At 35.5% G+C, this 23,384-nt stretch overlaps 1 protein-coding gene across 1 annotated transcript in view; it reads left to right on the top strand.

Annotated features, from left to right (window-relative positions):
* Positions 1–23,384, top strand: part of LOC144445473 (adhesion G-protein coupled receptor D1-like) — a 49,529-nt gene that overhangs the window by 24,672 nt on the left and 1,473 nt on the right. The window contains exons 3-22 of the mRNA XM_078135040.1: positions 7,039–7,182; positions 7,726–7,925; positions 9,041–9,191; positions 10,753–10,975; positions 11,557–11,659; positions 12,319–12,510; positions 12,765–12,833; positions 13,406–13,514; positions 14,209–14,316; positions 14,772–14,844; positions 15,097–15,202; positions 16,353–16,393; positions 17,015–17,129; positions 17,990–18,093; positions 18,610–18,712; positions 19,539–19,689; positions 21,289–21,355; positions 21,843–21,909; positions 22,546–22,631; positions 23,039–23,165. Coding sequence (XP_077991166.1) covers positions 7,039–7,182; positions 7,726–7,925; positions 9,041–9,191; positions 10,753–10,975; positions 11,557–11,659; positions 12,319–12,510; positions 12,765–12,833; positions 13,406–13,514; positions 14,209–14,316; positions 14,772–14,844; positions 15,097–15,202; positions 16,353–16,393; positions 17,015–17,129; positions 17,990–18,093; positions 18,610–18,712; positions 19,539–19,689; positions 21,289–21,355; positions 21,843–21,909; positions 22,546–22,631; positions 23,039–23,165 — 2,339 coding nt within the window. The remainder of the gene's footprint in view (positions 1–7,038; positions 7,183–7,725; positions 7,926–9,040; positions 9,192–10,752; positions 10,976–11,556; positions 11,660–12,318; positions 12,511–12,764; positions 12,834–13,405; positions 13,515–14,208; positions 14,317–14,771; positions 14,845–15,096; positions 15,203–16,352; positions 16,394–17,014; positions 17,130–17,989; positions 18,094–18,609; positions 18,713–19,538; positions 19,690–21,288; positions 21,356–21,842; positions 21,910–22,545; positions 22,632–23,038; positions 23,166–23,384) is intronic.

Here is a 23,384-nt window from a genome sequence, read left to right as displayed (position 1 = left end):
AAACATTATGTCCTATAAGTGAAACGCCAAGGCAACTTCATTTCTCGTGTACATGTAATATGGACGTGCTCTGTGCATGTATTTCATACATTTTAGGTGAAGTATTTACTTTAGTACAAGACGGCATTCAAACTATGTGAAATCTGACCAGGTTCAGCATGTAAAGGTGTAATTAAAGCTCCATTCAGGCAAGTGTGATGTAGAGAAAATGTATAAATGCATGTAATTCTGAATCAGTATGTTCAGCTGGTTACTGCATCATTCTCAGTATACACAGACTTGTTAATAGTGATTAATAAGTTTCATTTTGTAGGTAGATTTCTAAATATGTCTAAAATATTCGAGAAAATCCGCTGAGTGTATAGTGACTGACCATTTGCCCTTTAATCGTGCATTGATGAATAAACATGAGCGTATAATACACTGTATCAGCAAGTGGCATTTGACTTAGAAATGCAGCTCATGGCCTGTCTTCATGACAAACACTGTAAACATGATATTAATTCCCCCGTTATGCATACAATCCTGCAACTGTAAAAATGTTACTTTCAGAACGTATGGATAAGTAAACTTGGCGAGTATGAATATCATAACACAGCAGTTTCAAACATATTATTGCTGTGGAGAGTGTAATGAAATGAATATGAAACCACGATAATGGCGTGGTTGAAATATACATACATTTCGTCATCACTGTCTTGTATGCCACGTTCTAGAAAGCACCACATTGATATTGAATCGGAGTCATATATAAAATTATCTGTGTGTACCCACAACTTCCTCGTCTGTGGAAAAGAAATGAACCTGAAACGTAATCACTGAAGAAGGGTTTGAAATGTGTTGACTGGTTGAATAACCAATACGCTATTATGGTCAACAACCAGGAAAGGTTTATATAAGAACTAATTCATAACTCCGAATGTTAATTTTGATGTTAAAGTAATCAGATATACACTGATATATAATGCACTAGTATATGTCTTCGTCCTTAAGTACAACACCCGCAAGACAAGCCATATGCATGTAACTTTTCATGCTAACGTTAGACTTGGAGAACTTAGTCGTTAATGAAACAAACATCATCTTTAATTGACTCAAATATATCTCCTTTTTTCCCATCAAAAGAACATTATGTAAAAACTCCCAAATACTTGGCAATCTGATGGAGAAACTAACTCTCTCTTTAAACCCCTTGCCTTGTGATCGTCCTAGTTGTAGCGTATATCCTTCATCATCATCATCAACAAAATAATATGTTTGGTGCTGAGAGCAGTGTGGTTGTAACAAGCAGATTTACTAACACACTGTTGTGTTGTACACTCTTGTGAACAAATTGTCTTTTTTTTTGTATTAGATTCGGCCGTACGCCGTTTTGGCGATCAATTTCCTGCTTGTTACACCAGGCAAGGAAACTTGTCAATATCCTGTAATCTGCCTACATTAAGTATTATAATTCCAGAATCACAATTCATTATGCGTTTCTAGGTCACCTACCCATATACAAGAATAATACATGTCGGTGATAAGAACCGTTAAGGTACCTTATGAGGGGGGGGGGGGATATATACAAAATTTGTACAAGTATTACAATGGTAAAAGAAGGTTAATATTGGCTTGCTCGAGGAAGATCTCATCGTTATTGTGTTGAATACAAATTTACAGAGATCATTCGACAATTCATATCAGACGTAACCTAATGTTTTGAAATGTTGATAGATTTGTTCACAATTGGAAGCCAATCAAATTGTAATAACCATAGGGTATGAATAGATGATTTTGCTTGAAATGTCTAGATTAATAGGACTGTTTTTGCCGATTCTCGTATCAAAGGCTTTTTACATTGCCTCGCCATGAGTACTTGCATATACCTAAAATGGCAAGTTGTACATTTCGTAACCACTTGACAAGTTTTCAAAACAGCCAGGTCTACATTCTTTATCAAGAATAATACAAATTGTTAAATAGACAGTGTTTTCTATACACCAAATTTCCCTTTCCTCTGATTTAGCAAACTTTTTCCCTTTTATGTAGAAACTGATACTCCATTGTGTTTGAAGAAGGGCATCATAAAGCTTTTCTCATATACATGTAATTGGTGCATTTGTAAATTCAAAGAATGCCGTTTTTTCCACTTTTATATCCCATTCCATTTCTTGATTAATGTGTTCGTTAGCACACAATAACTAATGTAGACCGGTTTACTCGACATGCAGTAAACTATTTGCCATAAAACGGTGCATAAATATGTCAATATTTCATTGAATGATGTCTTCGGAAAACGGTATGACACGGGATTTGCAGTTGCTATGGCATCGCTAATACTCGTGTTAGCAATGTAAACGGTTGTCAGACGATGAATACTAATGAGTGTTTCCAAACATTTTCGATAACGGCGATACACTCAAGGCGAATGGAATATAACAATGTTATACTGTTTATAGTAGATCAAAACAAAATGGAGGAGAGCGATGAGTGGTTATCCACCCTGCTCCAAAGTACAATTTAGATGATCAACCCATCTTCTGTACCCTGTTCCATCACTTACCAACATCACTAACTGAGACTGTACTTTGTTTTATCATACAATCGCTACCTCCTTTTTTGTATCACCTATCAAGGTTGATAAGTAGAATCCCAGTGGTGACCTTGTGTGATTTTCCCCAAACTCAAGTACGTACAAGCAATGTAATGGATTTATATCGAGGTTGTGTTTGTTATATTACTTGTAAACTTCTTAAATGTCCTGTACAAGGTGGCTAATCGTTGTTCGGTACATCTATTGAATGCTTATTTACTTGTAAATGTGTTATGTACTTAGATGTTGTTCTACTATTGTTTACTGTTAAAAACACGTCCATGGTTAGTCATCAGTTGGCTGATCACGATTTCTTGTAAATTGATTACTTTTCCTTCAGGAAATCAAATGGTTTACACTAATGGTCGGATTTATCTCAAACCACTAACTAAATTAGTTGTCTGAGGATTTATCCATGTCAGTGCAGTTTGAAGCACCACGCTTAAATGGTTTACAATGACATTTTCTTTTACTAAGTTTGACACGAATATTAAACCAATGCATCTGTAAAAACACATGATTGAAGTACTCTATAGGAAAGAAAAAAAATACTGCAAATGAAGTAATTTATTTTATACGACTAAATAAGCTTAGGTCATCTCATTTGTGCAACGACTAAATTTACTACTATGTAAATCCCTGACATACACAATATCTGACATACACAATTAATTACTTTCCATTTTTATTTAATACATTGACGGTATGTGGACCAACATTTCCACATAAATCCTACTGCTGCTAGTAACATTATCGGATTGCTTTGTAATAAATGAGTACAAAATCGACAGTTTGACGTCACTTCATTTTTGTCGTATACTTGATTTTAACTTTAATATCTGCGAATGTGTTCATTCATATATTCATTTGTTCTTGAGTTATTACATATATTTTATTCATTTTTGATCACTGTCCTTGTCACAGTAATTTAATATATAGTAGTCAAGTGCGGTCTTCGAGGGTTTGTTTGATGTGATGTGGTGTCCCTGTAGGTGAAGGATCACTTGATTTGACACCTGTTCAGACGTTTATAACAGTTTTATACTCGTTCATAGTAGAACACTATTGCTTAGTGTCATGCGCGTTCAACATACTAGTAAAGTAAACTTACATTATGAAAAGGACGATGCTAACCTAGATTCAAAGACTACAATGGTTGAAAAAGTTTAGCGATGATGATGTTATAATGATCGTGGCCATTTATAAACACAGTATGATTATCAGAGTTATTTATCCTCCTAAATGTCAAAATATTATTACCTTTACCTATGAATTTGTTAGTAGGTAAACTTCATGCCTTAGACTCAGAGATAATTGAAAAACAATTGTCTTATCCTGAATTCCATATGAGAACTTCCATTTTCCACTGACAGCAAATACTTTTGGTAATGTATTGCGATTAACGTATCCTAATTATACCACGCACAATCCAGGTTGAATGCATTCGAACAAGAAATATGGATTTTATACCCTTGTCGTCCTATGTCACATTCAATTTGCGTCGACATTAGTTCGCTGATGCACCAAATATGAGTCAAAGCGTTCCAAATCGCCATTATTTTGCCTGCTTTTTCATAAATTTTGTTATAACTATATTATCCAATATTTTTCGTCATTCAGTCGGAAAACACTCGTGACCTGAGGATTTTGTCACTACTCCATCATCTTTTGGATAATAATGACGATGCTCCTTAGGTCAACGTATTGTCCTTGGCTGAACGAAGAAAACATTGGGAAATAATATCTAAAATACATATCTAAACTTGATTAACGACGGTCCACATGCCAATACAACCACGTTTCTAATCCTTCTAATTTAAACAAAACGCAATTTTGTGATATATATGTATGTACGTCATGTGGCAAACAAACGTGCTGTGCCTTCAGCTAAGTTTAATTGGTAACCAGCTGTTTTAGTTCAGTGTTTCTCTATCTAATTAGTTTATTCAAACAGTTAAATATCGTAATGTATTGCATGTACGTGGTTTGTATTACAAAGTGTCTATATATCATAGCAGACTCTGTCACTATTCACAGACTACTCTCCTACCAACCATAACTATACAACATCTTTATGTGTGCCCCTGATGATCATGCGAAAAAGATTAATTAAGATATATGTGTCAGAAATCAAGTGACAATTTTGATTAGATAATTACGAATTAGTATTCGTTTTACGGTGGACGTCTAAATGATTTTCCCATTTTGGCAAATGAAATGAGATTGGCCTTACATTGTGAATAGTTAATTTTACTGTTATTGCTTACGAATGTTGCAGACGCTTGTGTTTTCGTTGACAAGGTACATTCTACACCTACAGCCAATTCACATTAGGGACCAGTCAGTTTCTTCGGCCTGGGGGGGGGGGGGGGCGGTGGATTGGGGGGGGTCATGCTGTTTTGAAAATTGTAGATAGGGGGGTTATTGTGTTTTTGATTGTGATGGAAGAACAAAATCCTTTTCTACAATGGCATATAGCCTTGTCTGAAATGTGGTACATGTAAATATCTGTTCTTGTTTCTTACATTAATTCTTTAATATTACCTAAGTTCAAACACAACTATACATATACATATACATGTATTACCTAGCTACCACACTAGATACAGAACATGTCATGTAAATGCTTGGCTGGTTCACAATCAATGCTTCACTTATATTGCAATTTGGGGCAAAAGTGAACTTGAAGGTTTCGTAATGGTAATTTTCAGAGATAGTTTATAAAAGAAATTAATCTAAAAATTGTTCTACTCGTCAGTATGAACTTGTCAGAAGGGATTAAATTAATACACTTTCTATTTTGGACACTACATGTTATTGACACTACACATCACCACATCTTATCAGATTCCAGTTTCTATTATACACTAGGTATGCCTACCTAAAGTTCTCTAAGATACCGGTGACTTTACTATACATGCAATATTAATGCCCCTATATCAATGTTACGGGCCCATTTTGTGTGACATCGGAAACTCATTTAAAACGTACATTTACGTTAGCTTTTCGATGCTTGGAAATATTACCTCAAAGGCTTTGAATAACCTAAACATTGTCTTAGTGGAAACTCCAGATCTGCCAGGGGGGAAAACCCCAAGGACTCCCTCACCCCAGAGGTCACTCATGCATTCAACCAACAATCAATCAGATGCACAAACAACATTTTTACTGTCATAATGGTATTAAACTTTTCTTAAATATTTTCACCCTATTCTAATTTGAGATGATTGAGATTGCCTTAATCTCCAAATCTCCCCTACCAATGGTACTACCATTAGATGGGCTAACATTTACTACATGTATATAATGATGCCATTTAACTTTTTAAGAACATATTTCAACCCTTAGTGTAAGTTATAAAGAATAGTTTCTGATACTTGCTGTCTTGTAAAGCATGGTTTAAGTTATTGCTTAAAAGGGTCTGAATAGCCTAAATATTGGCTTTAAGAGAAAAATCTTTCAGGGCTTCTAGAGGGACCCCTCACATGAGATGGCCATATCCCAGTCTCAAGCTCTTACTGTCAAGATGCTATCAAACTATATTTCAAAAATGTTTCAACCTTATGTAGTTGCTTTTTACATGTTGATGCTGTCTTGTAAAGCTTGGAAATTGTCTGAAAGGGTCTGAATAGTCTCAAAATTGACTTTTCAGAGTTAAAAACATCCTGGGCTTCTAGGGGGAGACCCCCTACGAGCCATAAGAGATGTACATATTCCCATCTCAAGCTTCCCCCCCTACCTTTCACTGTCAAGATGCTATTAAACTCCTTTTGGAATATATTTACCCTATGTAGTCAATAATTGTAATTATGATAGTTCTAACCCGGGATCTTATAAAGTAGATGTAAGAGTCAAGCAGTTCACACTGAATCACGATCAAAAAATACCTGTCATGTGAATATTATATATGGGGTGGGGGTGGTCATCATGTTTTAGAATTAAGTGTCAGCCTCTTTTTGGTTTTAGAGATGGGGGGGGGGGGTCCAGTGACTTTTTGTCGGCCCGATTTAAGAATCCACCCCCACCCCCCCCCCCCCCGGCTGGAGAAACTGACCGGTCTCTTATTGTATCTGAATTCATACTCATTAAGATTAAAAACAAATTAGTTCATACAGATTAAGGGTTTAAGCCTGAATCATGAAATATTAGCATTAATTCCCAAAACTTTTTTAGACCCTGAACATTTCAATTCCCTACAAGGTACGTTATTTGCACTAGCAAACACTAATACGTTCTTCATTTCCTTTTAAAAATCATATTAGTAATTGATGACTATGTTTATATATGAACTAATTACTACAAGAATTTGTTTTAAATGTATTTAGAATAACTCGTAAATGTTTATTAAGCATTGATAAATATATTTATGTGTACGGGGAATGGATTATAATAATTATGTATTATATCGTGACAATGGTTGCATTATACATGAAATGTAACATGTTTTTTTATATTGATTTCAGTATATGGGTCAGCAAAGTATCACTGGTCGTTTGATGAATATTACGAGATGGGAGACACCGGTAACTATATAACACCTGATGAAGGAGGGATATCGAATGGTTATGTACTGGCCTCTGGTGTACCATTTGTGTCACTTGTTGAAGGTGGGTATTCATAAACAAGTGTTGCTTTCACTTTCACAGTGACTGGTGTACATTGTCACCAATGAAGAATGTCGAGTACGTATAATCACTGTTACGGGTATTGTTTTAGCTATTAAAGTCTATGTAATATATTCGTTCAAAAGAAAAATTCGTTTTCAGTTCGTGATTACTATTACATGTAAACCTGTTAGTGATTTGAAGGTTATGGAGACAATGTAGTACACCACTGAACTATCATATATTTTTGCTATATTGAAGTGCAATTCAATTTACAATATCCAAGTGTGTAGACTACTTTCCCCATTAAAGTACATACTACGTAAGCACGAACGCACACGAACGCACACACACACACACGCACGCACACGCACACACACACACACAATGATCAACAATACCTCCTCCATAATCATTCGTTTAACTTTACATAATATAAAGCTATTTCGGGATAGCCACGTGGTATTAATTAAATGTTACCTACCTCGTAATGTTAAGTGATTGTCTTTGAGGGCTCACTGCTTTCGTTCGTATGTCCTTTTACAGGAGTGGTAAACAATTCTTTAAGCATTAATGGGACTACTACAGTTTACCTTGGTGATGCATCTGGCACGTGTTTAAGTGACCCTATTATATGTACTGTCGGTCTTTCTGCTGCATTATGGGTCCATATTTCAGATGAACAAAGTAATCCGTGTGTGGTGTTCACATCGGGAGCGGACACGGGCGGTAGTCGTGGATTTTACGTGAGTAATAGGGAAATCCAAGGCACAGGAAACTTATTAAGAAACTATCTATCCATTCCTGATCCATACATTATTCCTTAACAACTGTAAATATATAGGTATGATGGCATAAGAGTCATATCCATGTTTACCTTCTTATGGAAAATTCTTCCATCTTGATCATGTTCTTTGAGAAGACGCAATGCTGATGAAATTGTACGTAAAACTCTCAATTTTAGCCTTTCAATTTAGTCTAAGGCACACAATAACCCAACACTCTATAGGCCTAAGGTTTTATATATTGAACAATTACTAGACTACCAAATGGTATTGTTTATTTACTGGCAGATGTGAGGACAATGTAATAATAATATTTATTTCTTATAGAGCGCATTAGTATAAAATTATTTTAAAAGGTACATATACACAAGTATAAACATGATATGAAACAGGATAAAAATACAAAGACACGGAATGACATTTAAAAGACTGAAATGTAAAAAAACCTAAAGTTAAAAGTTAATAATAATGAGATCTAAAAAGATGGCATTTCAAGGCAGATTTAAAACTGTTCAAAGTATGAGAAGAACGAAGACATGATGGCCAAGATTGCGAACACCATTAGATGGCTGTATATCGACATATGTACATGTTAACATAACATATATATATCATAAAAGCTCAGTGGCTGTAACTTTTTCCCATAGTTTTTGACATAGTCAGATCATCGCATTTTGCTGAATTACCTCTCTCAACTAGTCGTTTATGGTACAGTGTATACTGACATGATGTCTATCTATAAACAACTGTAAGAGGGGTATGGACCATTTCCTCTGTTCGTTTTCAAACTGTACACTTGTGGTCACCACGTGTATGTACATGCTTCAGCAACTACAACAGCGTAAGTCATTCAAAAGTAAACACAACATTTATGAAAAAATATTTACACATACTGCTACCGAGGCTTTGATTAAACAATGTACACATGAACATTATGTATGAAGTCAATTTAATGTTTCAGCGGAGCTAGAGTAAATTCAAAGTTGTAAAATGTTTTCATATGGTGCCTCTTAAATCATCTTCACTTTGCTTTAATCAACTGTACAGATATTAAGCTTCATTTCTTTTTAATGTAGTTGAGATACCAAGGCAGCAATAGTGGACTTTTGAAGTTCTATGTACACGACGGCACCAAATACTGGACTTCTGACGTCGATTTTGCGACATTTCAAGCAAACAATTTCTGGAACCACGTGGCCATGGTATGGAATACAACAGGTACTGATGGTAAGTTAAACATGCAAAAAAAGTTGCTGGTAGTAGCAAATTGTCCCTTAAACAATGTTAAAACCCCCAAAACTTTCGACAAAAGCTTTTTTTTTCAAAGGAGTAAGATTAGCTTACTAGTATGTTATGGCAAGTTGCTCTCGATTAGTTGTCAATTATATTATCTGAGTTTTTACTTACATCATTACGAAAATACCAGTTGGACTCTATGTCGAGAATATGCAAATTACCTTGGCTTCAATAAATGCTTGCCTTGCTTTCGTATCTTACATACAAAACCCAAACATAGATTAAATACCTTTTAGTATATACATGTATAATATTACATTGTGTTGTCATTAGAATTGTTTGAACGTATACTTAAAGATTGTGAAACCTTCCTACATTATATGATATAGTGAATGGAAATGTGACAGCTACAGTCCTTCTGTGATCGATATATGCGGTGACATTTCGACATTTCAAAACTATCATGTTGTTATTAGTCTCTGTACAATTAATATCTATGAATAGAGAAAAAAATATCGCATTCGGGGAAACGTTTTGATATAAAAATGCCTTTAGGCCTAATTAATTTAGCAAGGGGATATTTAGTATTTAAGGTTATAGTGTATATGAAGAGTTCATATTTTGTCATTACATTAACGAGTACTCATTTTTTTGCGCCCTTGTTTGCATATAGATAAACTCTTGTCTGCTTACGTGCATCTATCTGGTTTACTAAGGGAAATAGACTAGTGGCACAGGCATCAAGTCATTGAAAATTACATAGTCCCCGCTACGATTGGGTTTTAAGGAACTGGCAATTTATGTTGTCATTTTCAAACCTGGTTAATGTTGTTTGGCCTCATATGGTTGTTTTTGATATCACTACTCTGTTCAAGCATGTCTGAGTTATAGCTTTGGACAAGAAACCTGCGCCAACAAAATAGCTGCCAGGCTTGATTGTATCACAACGAAAATGGATATGCACCTGTATGTCATAGAACACTGTGCTAATACCAACTTTGAATGAGATCTGTTCAAGCATGTCTGAGTTATTGGTTTGGACATGGAAAATTCACAAACAAAATGGCTGCCAGGCAGCCATATTGGATCGTATCACGACAACAATGAATATGCACATGAATGTCATAGAACACTGTCCTAATACCAACTTTGAATGAGATCTGTTCAAGTATGTCTGAGTTATGGCTCTGGACAGGGAAAATTCGAAAACAAAATGGCTGCTAGGTGGCCATATTGGATCGTATCGTGAAACTAATTGACGTAGTACCAAGTTTGAAAAAAATCGGTCCAGGCATCTCCAAGAAACAGCTCTGGACGGACGGACGCACGGACAGGCGGAACCTAATCCATAAGTCCCCGTCCGGACTTCGTCCGACAGGACTAAATATTAAAATACATGTTGAATCCCCCTATAGCCATCCCGTAAGAATAACACCACAACACTTTCAGGGGTTGTTTTATGCATATTTTACATTCCTATAACGTAGCTCTATAAAGTCAAACAAAATTCCCAAATCGAAATGAATTTGTTTTGGTTTTGCTTTTATTACAGCAACTCTGACTGTGTTTGTAAACGGTGAAGAAGAGACGTCAGAGTCATTAGGTATCGATAACACCATACCCGATAACGTAGACAATACGTTATATTTGAATGGTGATACTGCAGAAACGGAAATGTGCATAGCACAATATGACGAACTAGCATTGTGGGAGGATGGTATAGACTATATGGATGTTGACGCTATTTATCAACAAGGTAGTAATCAGCTGTATGACGTATCTAATTCCAGAAATGACGGTGATAGTGATGGCTGTAACATTTGAACGTACCTGGCCTTTACCAAAGACATGAATTCAAGTTGTTCATTTATATGTATAACATCGACGTTAAATTTACGACATGTATATGTTTTAATTTATGAATTTTTGTTCAAACTTTGATTTGAATAAAAAAGAACGTCATTACATATCTGAAATACATTTAGTAATGAGACTTTCCTGGCACTTTTCATGTAATCGCTGATATCGATGTAGCAACGTTTACTTGATATAAAACTAAGGATCCAAACAGAAAGTCGTATCCACATCACACGTCACCTTAGTACGGTAACGTATATATATTCTATTGAAAACACAACACAGTTCTGTTTCTCTTCTATCTTGTTACAAAGGAAGGTGACTAGAAACGAACGACACGGTAGTATTTATCTGTCCCTTTTCTCTGTTCGATTATTCTATTGACAACGAAAGTGTCATATCCCCAGATTGGTAATATTGCTATGATGATTCATTAAAATAGAGAACACGTAGACATCATGTACATTTTACTATTATTGTCCTTACCACATATAGGTGTACCAAGTACCACGCCGTCCTCCTCAACTGTGCAGTCCACAACGCCAGGTGTAACAACAGGTAGTTACTCCGTCATGTCATCAATACATTCAGCTAACATTCATGCCAATGGCAATGGGCAAACTCTGCAAGATATATATGATGAGGTAGGTCATACATTTGTACGTTTTAGCAACAGTTTCTTTCCTCTAGTGACACAGTCACTGCCTGTAAGAAGGAATGAACGGTTGTTCGTTTGAGCGAATGCTGGTTTTGATCGAAATATAGTAACAGTTTCTTTCTAAATTGAATCTATTTTCGTGTATTTCTTATCAAGAAATATTCATTTTTTTTTGTATTTAGGAAGGGTATTACAACACTGTCCTACTACATTTTATACGTAATGGCAATAAATGTATATCACATCACATTACACCATATCCTATTACAAAACATTACAAGACTATATATATTAGGAGGACAATCTTTGAACCAAAGATGCAATTGCAAGTTACTCTACTTCACCAGTACCCATGGGGAAGTTTAGGTTACAAGTTGTTACAAGCACAGAAGGTCTACCGTCAGTTACGAAACTTACAGATGTGACTGTCTCATATACATTGCGAAGTTGATTACCTGTTTGCCTTAGTATTCTATATCTTGATATTACAGTTTTCCTCCTACAAATCTGAAAATCAGATGAATTATTAAATGTATTTGCGTTAAACCTGGTAAAGATTATGCTCTGCTCTATAATTCGAAATCTTTTGTTGTTGTATTGCAGCTAGCCGACAATGGTGTCACAGCATCGGGAGCAAAACTCTTGGCAGAAAAAGTAGCCAATCTGACAACAAGTAATGAGCACATGACATCAGAGGAGTTGTCATTAACCCTTGACATTTTAAGCAAATTGTCAGGCTTAAACAGTAATCTGGATAGTATAGCTACTACTGATGAGAAGACGGCCATTCGAAATGTAAGTTGAACAACTATAATGGGATTAACGTATAACTGTCAATCAATAATCTACAACATGTAACATGGTGTACTTGTAGATAACGCACTAACATATATGTATTTATATATAAACTCAGTATATGTAAAATACATATATATATATATATATATATATATATATATATATATATATATATATATATATATATATATATATATATATATATATATATATATATATATAGTGTATCTTACTCTTTCCTTTTCTTACAGAGTTTCATCGAAACCGTTAATGAATTGGTAGATGCAAGTAAATCAGGCATTTGGGATAAAACAGTAGCGGTAAGGCCATTGTATACGAATTTTTTGTGTCCATTTATGGAGGGTTTTGAAATCTTGATTTCATTTTGCGTGCTTTGAGTAGTCACCATTCAGTTAAACTTCGATTCAAGTACGTTTACTGATGTCAGATAAAAGAAACTGTCGTAATTATTGTTTTCTTGGGCGCAATGTGTTTCTGCGTAGGAACCAGGTCTTTGAAAAATATGAATACCGTTAACCATCTTGTCACACATATTAGTATCTCTATGTCCATGTATGGAGTTCCGGTTTGAATCAACATTATGTCAGTTTCATCTTCCATATTCGTTATATTGCTCAGCAACGATCACCGTAATTATCTTTGTGGTTATCTCAGGATTACAGTAAATATGAAGACCATCGGAAACATACATAAGTTGCCCGTATTGTTAGATACATAAGAAATTAAAGTAGTGTATGCTTTCAAATCAGTTACACACTTTCTGGTGGCTTGTTATACCCGATCGGAAACGTAAACGTATAATATATCCTTAGAACAGAGTTGTGACGATTGTATATTACTATTGTCTGTAAAGACTAGTGTCTTATTACAGGCAAACATAGATGCCAGTGCCTATTTGATGGGCATAGTGGATGATTATGCAGAGACTTTACTTTCTGACGCAGACTTTCAAGTATTTGAAGCTATACATAAGAACATAGGTAAGTTGGTGTCTTGGTAAAGAATTTAAGCTGTAGTCTTGGTGATATAGATAAGTCGATGTCTTGATAACATAGGTAAGTCACAGTCATGACAACACCTTAGGTAAGTTGTAGTCTTAGTTACATTGGTAAGTCGGTGTCTTGATAACATAGGTAAGTCGTAGTTGTGGTAACTCCTTAGGTAAGTCGTAGTCATGGTAACATATTTTGGGTAGGTCGAGGTCTTAGTAACATATATGCAAATCTATAGTTATTATTCCCAAAGAGTGTATACACAGCTCTACCTAAATCTAAGTAAACAAGGTTCTTACTGTGTGTCTATTTTGTTACAACACAAACGTGTCTGTCTTGTGAAGGTATAAGCTTAAGCTTGATATACTAGTATGTGTTTTTTATTCAAAAGGTAGTACAATTTTAATGATACATCCGAAGGCCTTTCATATCAAAGGAAAATTCACTTTTAAGTACAGCTGAAACCTCTTCAAGGTACACGTAGTTTCCATTGGCTTTTGTCATCTAAGAACAAAATTGATAAGCTGAAATTGTATATTTCCTACACTAAACATCAGTATAAGTGTGTACCAGCACATGCAAATGCAACTGTAGTTCTAGTGAAGTGTTTGGACAAATTTAGATTTTGAGGACACTTGGAGCTGAATCTGTTATATAGTAATGCAAGCGAGTTTCGTTTCAGAAATGAAAGCCATAGCAACGTTGGATGACAATGATATAATTATTGAAATGAACGACGGTGATGCAACAGTCACCATACCCGTCACCGCCTTCAGTCCAGGTATAGTAAGCTAGTCACGTTCATTAAGTTTGAAATGTACAAAATATCTCAATGAATATGCAGAGCCTGAGAGGACAGGCATGCAATTTGCACGAGTGGAAAGCCGAAAGACAACCGATGCTTCCATGATGCTATGTTGACAAAGCTAGTTTCTGCCGTGAATCGTGGTTCGAGGGTTTACATAATAAACCTATACATTAATATTCGATTTGTCCGTTCTTTTATTCGAGATCCCCTTTGAATAATAATAATGATATTGAGTTTGTGGTATATTATATTTACAGTGAATTCATTTCACAATTATGCCAACATTTCGAGTTGTAAAACTAAAATGAAGGATGTTCCAAGCGGCTAAACCTGTATGCATAATGTCACCACTTGCCAATATATGACTGTATCAGTGAAACGTCACACTGATAATTGAAACTTTGAACGGTTTTATATTTTGATCACAGAATCTACAGACCGAAGAGTTATTGCGACAGTTATATCTGAAATGCCTCGCTTGGCCAATGCCAGAATCGAAAGGAAAAGCAAGTAAGATTCGTCATACTTCACTTCAACAAGCAGTATTTTCCTGCACGAAATCGTCTCGGGAGTTTTAAATTTAGAGGGCTGAGAGTAAGAATAAAGAATAGTAAAGAACAAGTATTGCACTCCAAGGCAGAACCTTTAGTAACCTTTATTTATGCGAGGGATCGAATTAAGGTTTGATCGTTTGATAACTAATGATGCTCTCCGACTGACAGAGACCTGACTAAGTATTGACGTTTTTTCTCCCTACTCCAGTTATAGTGGTAAAGTAGTGAACAGTGCAGTTATTGCTGTCGATATCAGTAAGAGGGCCAGTGGAATATTTAAAGATGACGTCACCTTGGTTTTTAGGACTAAGAATGTAAGTAGAATAATTAATGTTGATACAAAACACCAACAAACTATGAGTACAGACGACAATGGGTCAAAAGATCACAGTTTGCACTTTTCTGAAAACACTTTCTGCAGTAAAGTTAGAAGTCTAACACATTTTCGTACAGTTTATCAATGAAGGCGATATGCAAATTAGGATACACCATATCCTTTACAGCTTTGAATAAGGTTTTCCCCCGTATAATATATTGATATGTGTTTGTTCCTAATTTATACATATACTTGGTCAGTTAGTTTTGTTTATAGCACCTTTGACCTTACAGATACAACATATAACTGACATGATGGTCGTTCATATGACATGACCAGTATCGTTCCAATTGAAGTGTTAGAGCAATTGTCGTTACGCCTTTTTTGTTGCTTTTGACTATATTGTGTTTCTTTTTGTACACAAAAAAATTAGGGTTTTTTGTAGCTGTTGTCGTCTTTGCATAGTACCAATAATGTCTGTTGTAACTGTCACGTTTTGTGAATTATACCTTTTACCTTTCTGGAATGATTTGGGTGCACTTCTACGAGCACTCGAGTGCTCTAGCCTATAGGATGATTTATAAACGGAAACCTGGGAAATTGAGAAGGAAGACAGTATCACTGTAACTTCTAAGTGTCCATTATTTCCTTTGTGCTGGTTTATATTTTTTCATCTTTAAGTACAGTATCATAAAACATCAACTAACATAGATGAAAATGTCAAAATTTAAACCACCTTGAGAGTAAAAGAATGACATTTAGCTGCTGCGGTGTCCACTCTCTCACGGTCTAGAGCATTTGTGCACCATTGTTTGGATTGAGATATGCGGAGTTTTAATCTAAATAGTAAATGTGCCTATAGTATACAACAGTCTGTGACAACCAGTCACTCTCCACTGAAGACAAATCGAAGCAACGGGTTATGGAAAGACCGATCTATTTGAAATTACTCGTATGTCAAATGAGGTGCATGAAATAGAATGAAAATGTTTTATTTGGTTGCTAGAAATTCATGAAGCGACAAAGTGTCATTAAACTCTTCCGTGAAATGATCTATAGACGGTGTAGAGCTTTGCCAATCAGCGATTATATGTGGTGATGTGTGGGTTCACTGATGTAGCGTTAATTGTTTTCAACTCTATTCACAGATCACGTTTTCGAATCCAGAGTGTGTTTTCCTAGATAATGGGTATGTGATCTTATAAACACGCTATATTAACTGTGAGTTGCAATATCCTGATACAAATATAGGTTTAAGGAGTCTAATAGTATCACTGGTGCACACGTCTCTCTGTGCTGATACTATAGCACTCCATCTGGGAACTGCCGCTTTTTAGAGCTAGCATTTTGATGTTTTCCTTACGAGAAAAGTCTGGAAGAGAAATATTTACGTATATTTACACTGCTATGACGACTCACCGAAGTCTGTTTGATAAGAGAGATGGGAAGAATGGTGAATAAAAGCATAGACAGAGCTGATACATACACTGTGATAACAAGTCAAAGAAAGACAGGTATACTTCTATTAAATGTAGAGAAAAATACTATCTATGGCGCTGTGTTATCCAGACTCCGACCGACCCTGTACTGAATTTTATACAATTACAATCATAGTATTTGAAATTGATACGCTCAGTCCCAAGGTATTTTAGGTATGTATTATTCCATAGCATGTTAACTTTTTTTTTATCTGAATGTAAAATGGTGAGTTGAATTTGCAGAGTAAACGAGTTAGGAATTCAAATGACTCTGCTGTCATTGACGACGAATCTCTCTCACTCTCACATTTCTGTACGTCTACTAATAACAGTGGCGATTGGTCGACAACTGGGTGTCTTGTTGATGACTTGGGTAGTTCAAACATACAATGTAAATGCAACCATCTAACTAACTTTGCTGTATTAATGAGTATGAACTCAATCAAGGTAAGTTCACGACACCGAATACTGTATATGAATCTGATGAGTGACACTGATGTAGTTTATGTCACGTTTTGCGGCTTTGGAAAATCTATTTTAAGTTACTCTTTCAATTTTAAAAGTTATTCTTAACAGTTCTTAAACTTTATTCTCTAAAAGTTAAAGTTAACAAAACCAAGCATATTACACCACCACGACCCCAATGTGTGTCACTAAAATGAGAGGTTTATTTGATTGAAATTGGTTGGTTGGTCGATCGCTCGCTCGCTCGCTCGCTTGATTGATTGATCGATTGATTGATTGATTGATTGATTGATTGATTGATTGATTGATTGATTGATTGATTGATTGATACTTTATCGCTTGTAAATGTCACAAGTAAATATCCAAGATCACAGTTTTACCTAAAATTAAAGGACTATTTTGGTCAGTATGTTCTTCCTGAGACAGTTTTAAATGTTGATTTTGACCAGGTTTCACCCTCTGGTATAACACTTGTAGTAGTGAAGTAGTATTACATTAGACCAATATAGTAACTGCTTTACTGTAGTGATCTCAGCTGTTACTAGTCTGAAAGGTCAAGTCGTTGGTCCGCTTAAGTAACCACTCGGGTTGAGCATGTTCAACGTCATAAACCCCAGGCCTCTTTACGGTAACATCAGAAATTACCCGCCAAGTATCCGTATTATATAAGCGGAAACAACGCCCGGATATTTCAGTCTAAGCTGATACCTATCATATATCCAAGATTTTAATAATGTTGCTGTGGCAATGTATTTTCCTGAAATGATTAATAGAACCTAAACTCCTAAGATTATTACACAGTGTCGATAACAGTGTTTCCTTCTATTGCCTACATGTTACAGTTGTCACATGCCAATGAGATTGCTCTTCAAGTTATCACTTACGTAGGATGTTCCATTTCATTGATATGCCTATTCTTTGCTTTGGTTCTTCTTCTCGTTTTAAGGTAAGTTGAATCATTTAAGCGATCGTCATAATTGGGCCTGTCAACTCAATTAAATCGTTAGTTCTGTTCGTTTAACGTTATAACATGTGTATTTGATTTTACTTCGTGATGTATAACTAAATTGTGGTCATTTGTGTTGTAAATTCATTCATGACACATTTTTACGAATTATTTACGTGACCTTGACCTGCAAGGTAGATCAAATCAGATCACTGTTAACACTGTATTTTACTGAAAGGGGAACGTCATGTAGTTTCATAATCTTTGAGTTCTGAAGTAATTTCGTGATTTCAGATCTGATTCACATAATTTTGCTCGTTTGCCAAGAAACACCAAATTGCTCTATTGTAAAATTCATGAAATAAAATATGCCACACTGCCACTGAGAATTTACACTGACAGTCGACTAATATCTGATATCGAAAGGCTTCGGTACCCAATATTAACCCTCAATCACTTAACATTCGACGAAATCTTTGAATATCTAATAGTTTGCATATGTGATTAATCCGACAGAGAATTATCCTCATCTCGCATTACAATTCTTAAAAACCTCATCGTTGCCCTACTACTGGCAGAGGTCTTGTTTATGACTGGTATTCGAGCTACTGAAAGTACTGTAAGTACGCATTTAGATTACATGATTCCATCTTTGTGGGTCTACTGAAAACGATCATCCTGCCCATCAATACAATATATTACTACTTAGTTATAAGCTGTATCTGAAAGCTTTGAATACAGGTTAGACATTCATTTCAAACTTGCATACCTTTGATTGCAGACACATTGCGTAATCGATGGCGTCATTATATGTATGTACACGACACTGTTTTGGAGTTATGAGCCTTATGCAGATGTTGGATTTGTAAAAAAAAAACGGTCCCTAAAATAATTTTTAACAAGACATTTTTAGCAATGGCCTCTTTTATCGATGTTTATAATGCCGTATCAGCAATTGAAATCATACAGGGTAGGTGACTCCGTCATTCATTATTTCCACGATAGATCAAAGAACCAAAATATGATGGGAATAGAATGTTTCTGTTAATATCCTGTATGATGATGAAATTTAGTTGGATTTCTTGTGGCTTAAGAAAAGCTGCTTGTATAATAATCTAAATCATTGAGTCATTTTGTAGTTGCATGATATATTAATAAAACAATTTACGGGACGAGAATAATGCAACACAACCTACAGTATAGCATTCAGCCGAAGTCAATTTCTATTGTTGAAAAAGGGGGAATGTATGTTCTGAAAGTACTGAGAGCAATTCCTAGAACTTAAAGACAACATTGCGTAAGAATTTACAGTCACATTAATCACATTGTAAGTAGTGATATACAGTCACTTAGCAATTAAAATTGAAAACCTTTTCTACAATACCTATAAATCAGGAGGCAAACTGAAGCGTTCCCTAAGGTCTCGCACATTTATTTTATTCCAGATGCTATGCACTATCATTGCAATTTTTCTTCATTATTTGTATTTATCCGTCTTTTCCTGGATGTTGGTTCAAGGAATACAACTCCTCGTTAAAATACGAAAAGTGTTCGATTCAAACATACGGGTACTCCATTTCTGTCTCCTTGGTTGGGGTAAGTTCAATCACGTACGTCCTCTTGATTTAGACAAGTTTATTTGCACTGATGAAAATATCATCATAGAATAACAGATTTAGATAAATATGTGATCTATCGGGGTTGTTAACGTTTTTACAGCATTCGCGTGTTGCCATTATCGTGATTACATATTGTCATTCTGTGGTCTACCTCTTGTTTAGTACATCCAGTGTGACGCAATACCATGTGCCACATCATGAATTTCACATCATGTTAATTTGGAAACCGATTTTAATTCTCCATTTGGCAACATGGTATAGACAATTCCTACGTGTAAGTTCTCATCCATGCACGTGTAATATCTAGGCTAATGTGGTCTTATTCGCACAGTACCCAATAACTAAGTAGCCTGTTGTGTATTAAAATATTTTACAGAATTTCCATGACATTGCTAACTTTTCTTTTTCATTTTCTTCAAACGCTTCACGGTATGCGCGCTGGGGCACAGGGTAGGGGGGGGGGTGATTCAATTTGGTCCTGACTGTCTTAGCATAGCTAGACCGAAACGTTTTTGCGAATGAGAATTCCTCAACCCATGGACAATGTTTTATATCGTACACCTTTGTACTTCTGTTCTAAGCTTTCTTTTTTTTACAAAGGAACTTCTGTGATTTGAATATACGTGTAGTACTCAATGCAGGCGGGCGATTGTTGTGACGTAGTGTGACGAAGCCTTGAATTGTGAATATACCAGTAAACAGTAGTCGACTTGCTATCGCAAATTCTATAACATTTTGATATTAAACACCAATAGGTTACATTTCAGATTAGTGGCAAAATAATTTCTTTTTTGAAAAAAATGAAATTATATGTGCACAATATACAATATATACAATAACAGACTACCTTGTCTTGTAATGTTGCGTTTCAAGGAACGAGTATGGCTTTGAATTGATTACAATATGACAAATTCATGCAATAGTATCCGTTTCCATACTATCGAAGCGTTGACCACACTTGACAAAAAAACCAATAAGTAACAACACGAACAATGTTACAATTACCACAATCAATACAACGACAGAAATAGAATAACGACAGCTATCGGAAGAACAAAACTATTAAACATTTTTTTGGAATGCAGTATTAAACTGTTACATATCTGACCAGGGATCGTAAAATTAATCTATACTCCGTTGTTTTGAGGGATTAAGTCTACCATTCATACTACTAGAGGAGATTTTGATGCTCCCCCATGGTACTTGATAGAAGTACTGTGCGGCGCAGACATTCTTACATAATACATGGTGGATATGACAAATGGAAGGCATCGAGTAGTATCTATTTATGACTAGAGTTCGTTTATTCCTCAGAAGTGATAAATAAACAAGTAACCTTTGCACATACAGGTTTTGGAGTGCGTGGAGCTGTCATGGTGATATAGGACGAGAGTCACCACTGATGTAATTAATACGTGTGAACAATGCTATATTCAAATGTTATTTTCAATAGCAGTACACCTAACACCACTTGCTACGTTTTACAGTTGTTGAAAATTGGACGCTATATTGAATAAATTGAATAAAGTGTGGAAACGCATCCCAACTGTCATTTTCAACCTCTCGTTTGATGCAGGTCTTCCGGCGTTAGTGGTTTCTGTGACGTTGGCAATCGATCACCATGGATACGGTACAGCTTCTCAGTGAGTATAAGTCTTTACCATTAGTATGCTACTAACACAACAGGTACATCGTACACAACAAGGTAATGACCAATTATTGACAAAGTAGTACAATCAGCAGTAAAGCAACATTTGAAAGTAGTATTTCGTCATTTTTGTACGGAACATATTTTACTATCACGACTCAAATATCCTTACAACACTTCCAATTATTTTCCTCACCTTGTATAAGTTAACCATGTTGTTGAACAATCTGTTTGTTATATATGTTTTTCAAGAGTTTTCGCCATCATATCAGAGAACTTTACTTCAATCAATCAATCAATCAATCAACCAAAGAGATTTATATAGCGCCAAACTCCACTACGTAGTAATGTTCAATGGCTCTTTACAAAAATGTGGGTAGTTTTCTATTCAAATAATAGCTTTCAAAATCATAGGTTATCTTCCATTGGTGTAAAGCATGATCGGACACTTCTCTCAACAAGTAAAACAATTACATTTTCAGTTGTTGGTTATCAACTGTACGACATACCATATGGGCATTCATTGGACCAGCTCTCATTGTCATCTCTGTAAGTTATCATTAACTCTATGGGCATATTATATAACTTTGGTAATCTATCGACTGAATCACGCGATTTGCTGAAGGTTTCATATGGCCAGGAGCATTGAAATAATTCTTTAAAGCATGAGCTGCACGGCCCTGACATACGGTCGTTGATGGCGCTCCATTGATCTCCGCTTTTCTGACAAATAAACGTTATGCAATCGTTGGCCCTCACGCCAAATATGAACGTTGAATTGATCATCTTCAAGCTGTTAACATCACATGCAATGTATTGGGTAGATGTGCATGCTTTAAATCTGTGAACTTTTGATAAGTTCTGGCAGTTCAATTCAATATTTTGCAGTATGTTGATGTTTTCCATGTTTCTATATGATGATGATGATGATGGTGGTGGTGGTGGTGGTGGTGGTGGTGGTGGTGGTGGTGGTGGTGGTGGTGGTGATGATGGTGATGATGATGATGACGACAACGATGATGATGATGATGATGATGATGATGACGACGACGACAACGACAACGATGTTGTTGTTGTTGTTGTTGTTGTTGTTGTTGTTGTTGTTGTTAAGTTGTTGTATTACTATGTATAGTTTATCATCACTCAGTTTGTAATTAAGCTGTTTTTCTGACACAAATTTTGAAGGTAAACACGGTAGTTTTAATCATGGTGATTAGAGTGTTTATGAGTGTAAAATCCAACAAAGACAAGACTGAAATCCAGAAAATAAGGTACGTTTTTTGTTACTTACAGTAACCATGCCAGTATGACAAAAAAAAATACTAGAGTTATCATTTTAGACTTAAAGGACCCATATCTCCGTTATACTTGCCTGAAAAAATGGCGGGCTCTCAGATTACAAAAAAACGTCGACTTTTTATTTATTCCGAAAAGTTTTCTTATTAAAATCAATGACAGGGCAAAATGAATACAATATCACAAGCAAATGGGTTGGAACATTATTCACATATGCAATTTATAACAATTTTACTCATGTTCTACAGTTTGCATTCTATTGTTTTCGGATATTAGCGCATAGACTCTACAATAGCAATACTCTACATGTTATTAATACGCATTGTGTGAATTCTATAATTCGGTACATTACAATTTGTACTCTATGGTCACTCCACTACAGGTCTGGATTCCGAGCAACTGCATTACTTCTCCCTTTACTGGGACTAACATGGGCATTTGGTCTGTTGTCCATAGATGAAACCACGGTCGCTTTCCAGTATATATTCGCCATACTTAACTCATTGCAGGTGAGATCGTAGTCTTACAAACATAAGATAGGTTCTAATGGAAATATAAAAATTCTAAAATTGAGTGTAATCGGAACCACACAATTTTTTTCGGCCTTAGGTATAAGTGGAACATTCGAAATAAGGGTAACATTGTATACTTGTATATCGTACTTTAATACACGTTGACCACCAGAGACAGCAATTGCACAGCTACTGACAAAGATAAAATGGACATAT

This window comes from Glandiceps talaboti, chromosome 2, assembly GCF_964340395.1.
Source record: "Glandiceps talaboti chromosome 2, keGlaTala1.1, whole genome shotgun sequence".
Lineage (NCBI taxonomy): Eukaryota > Metazoa > Hemichordata > Enteropneusta > Spengelidae > Glandiceps > Glandiceps talaboti.
Note: the sequence above shows the minus strand (reverse complement) of the source record. Positions and strands in the feature narration are given on the sequence as shown.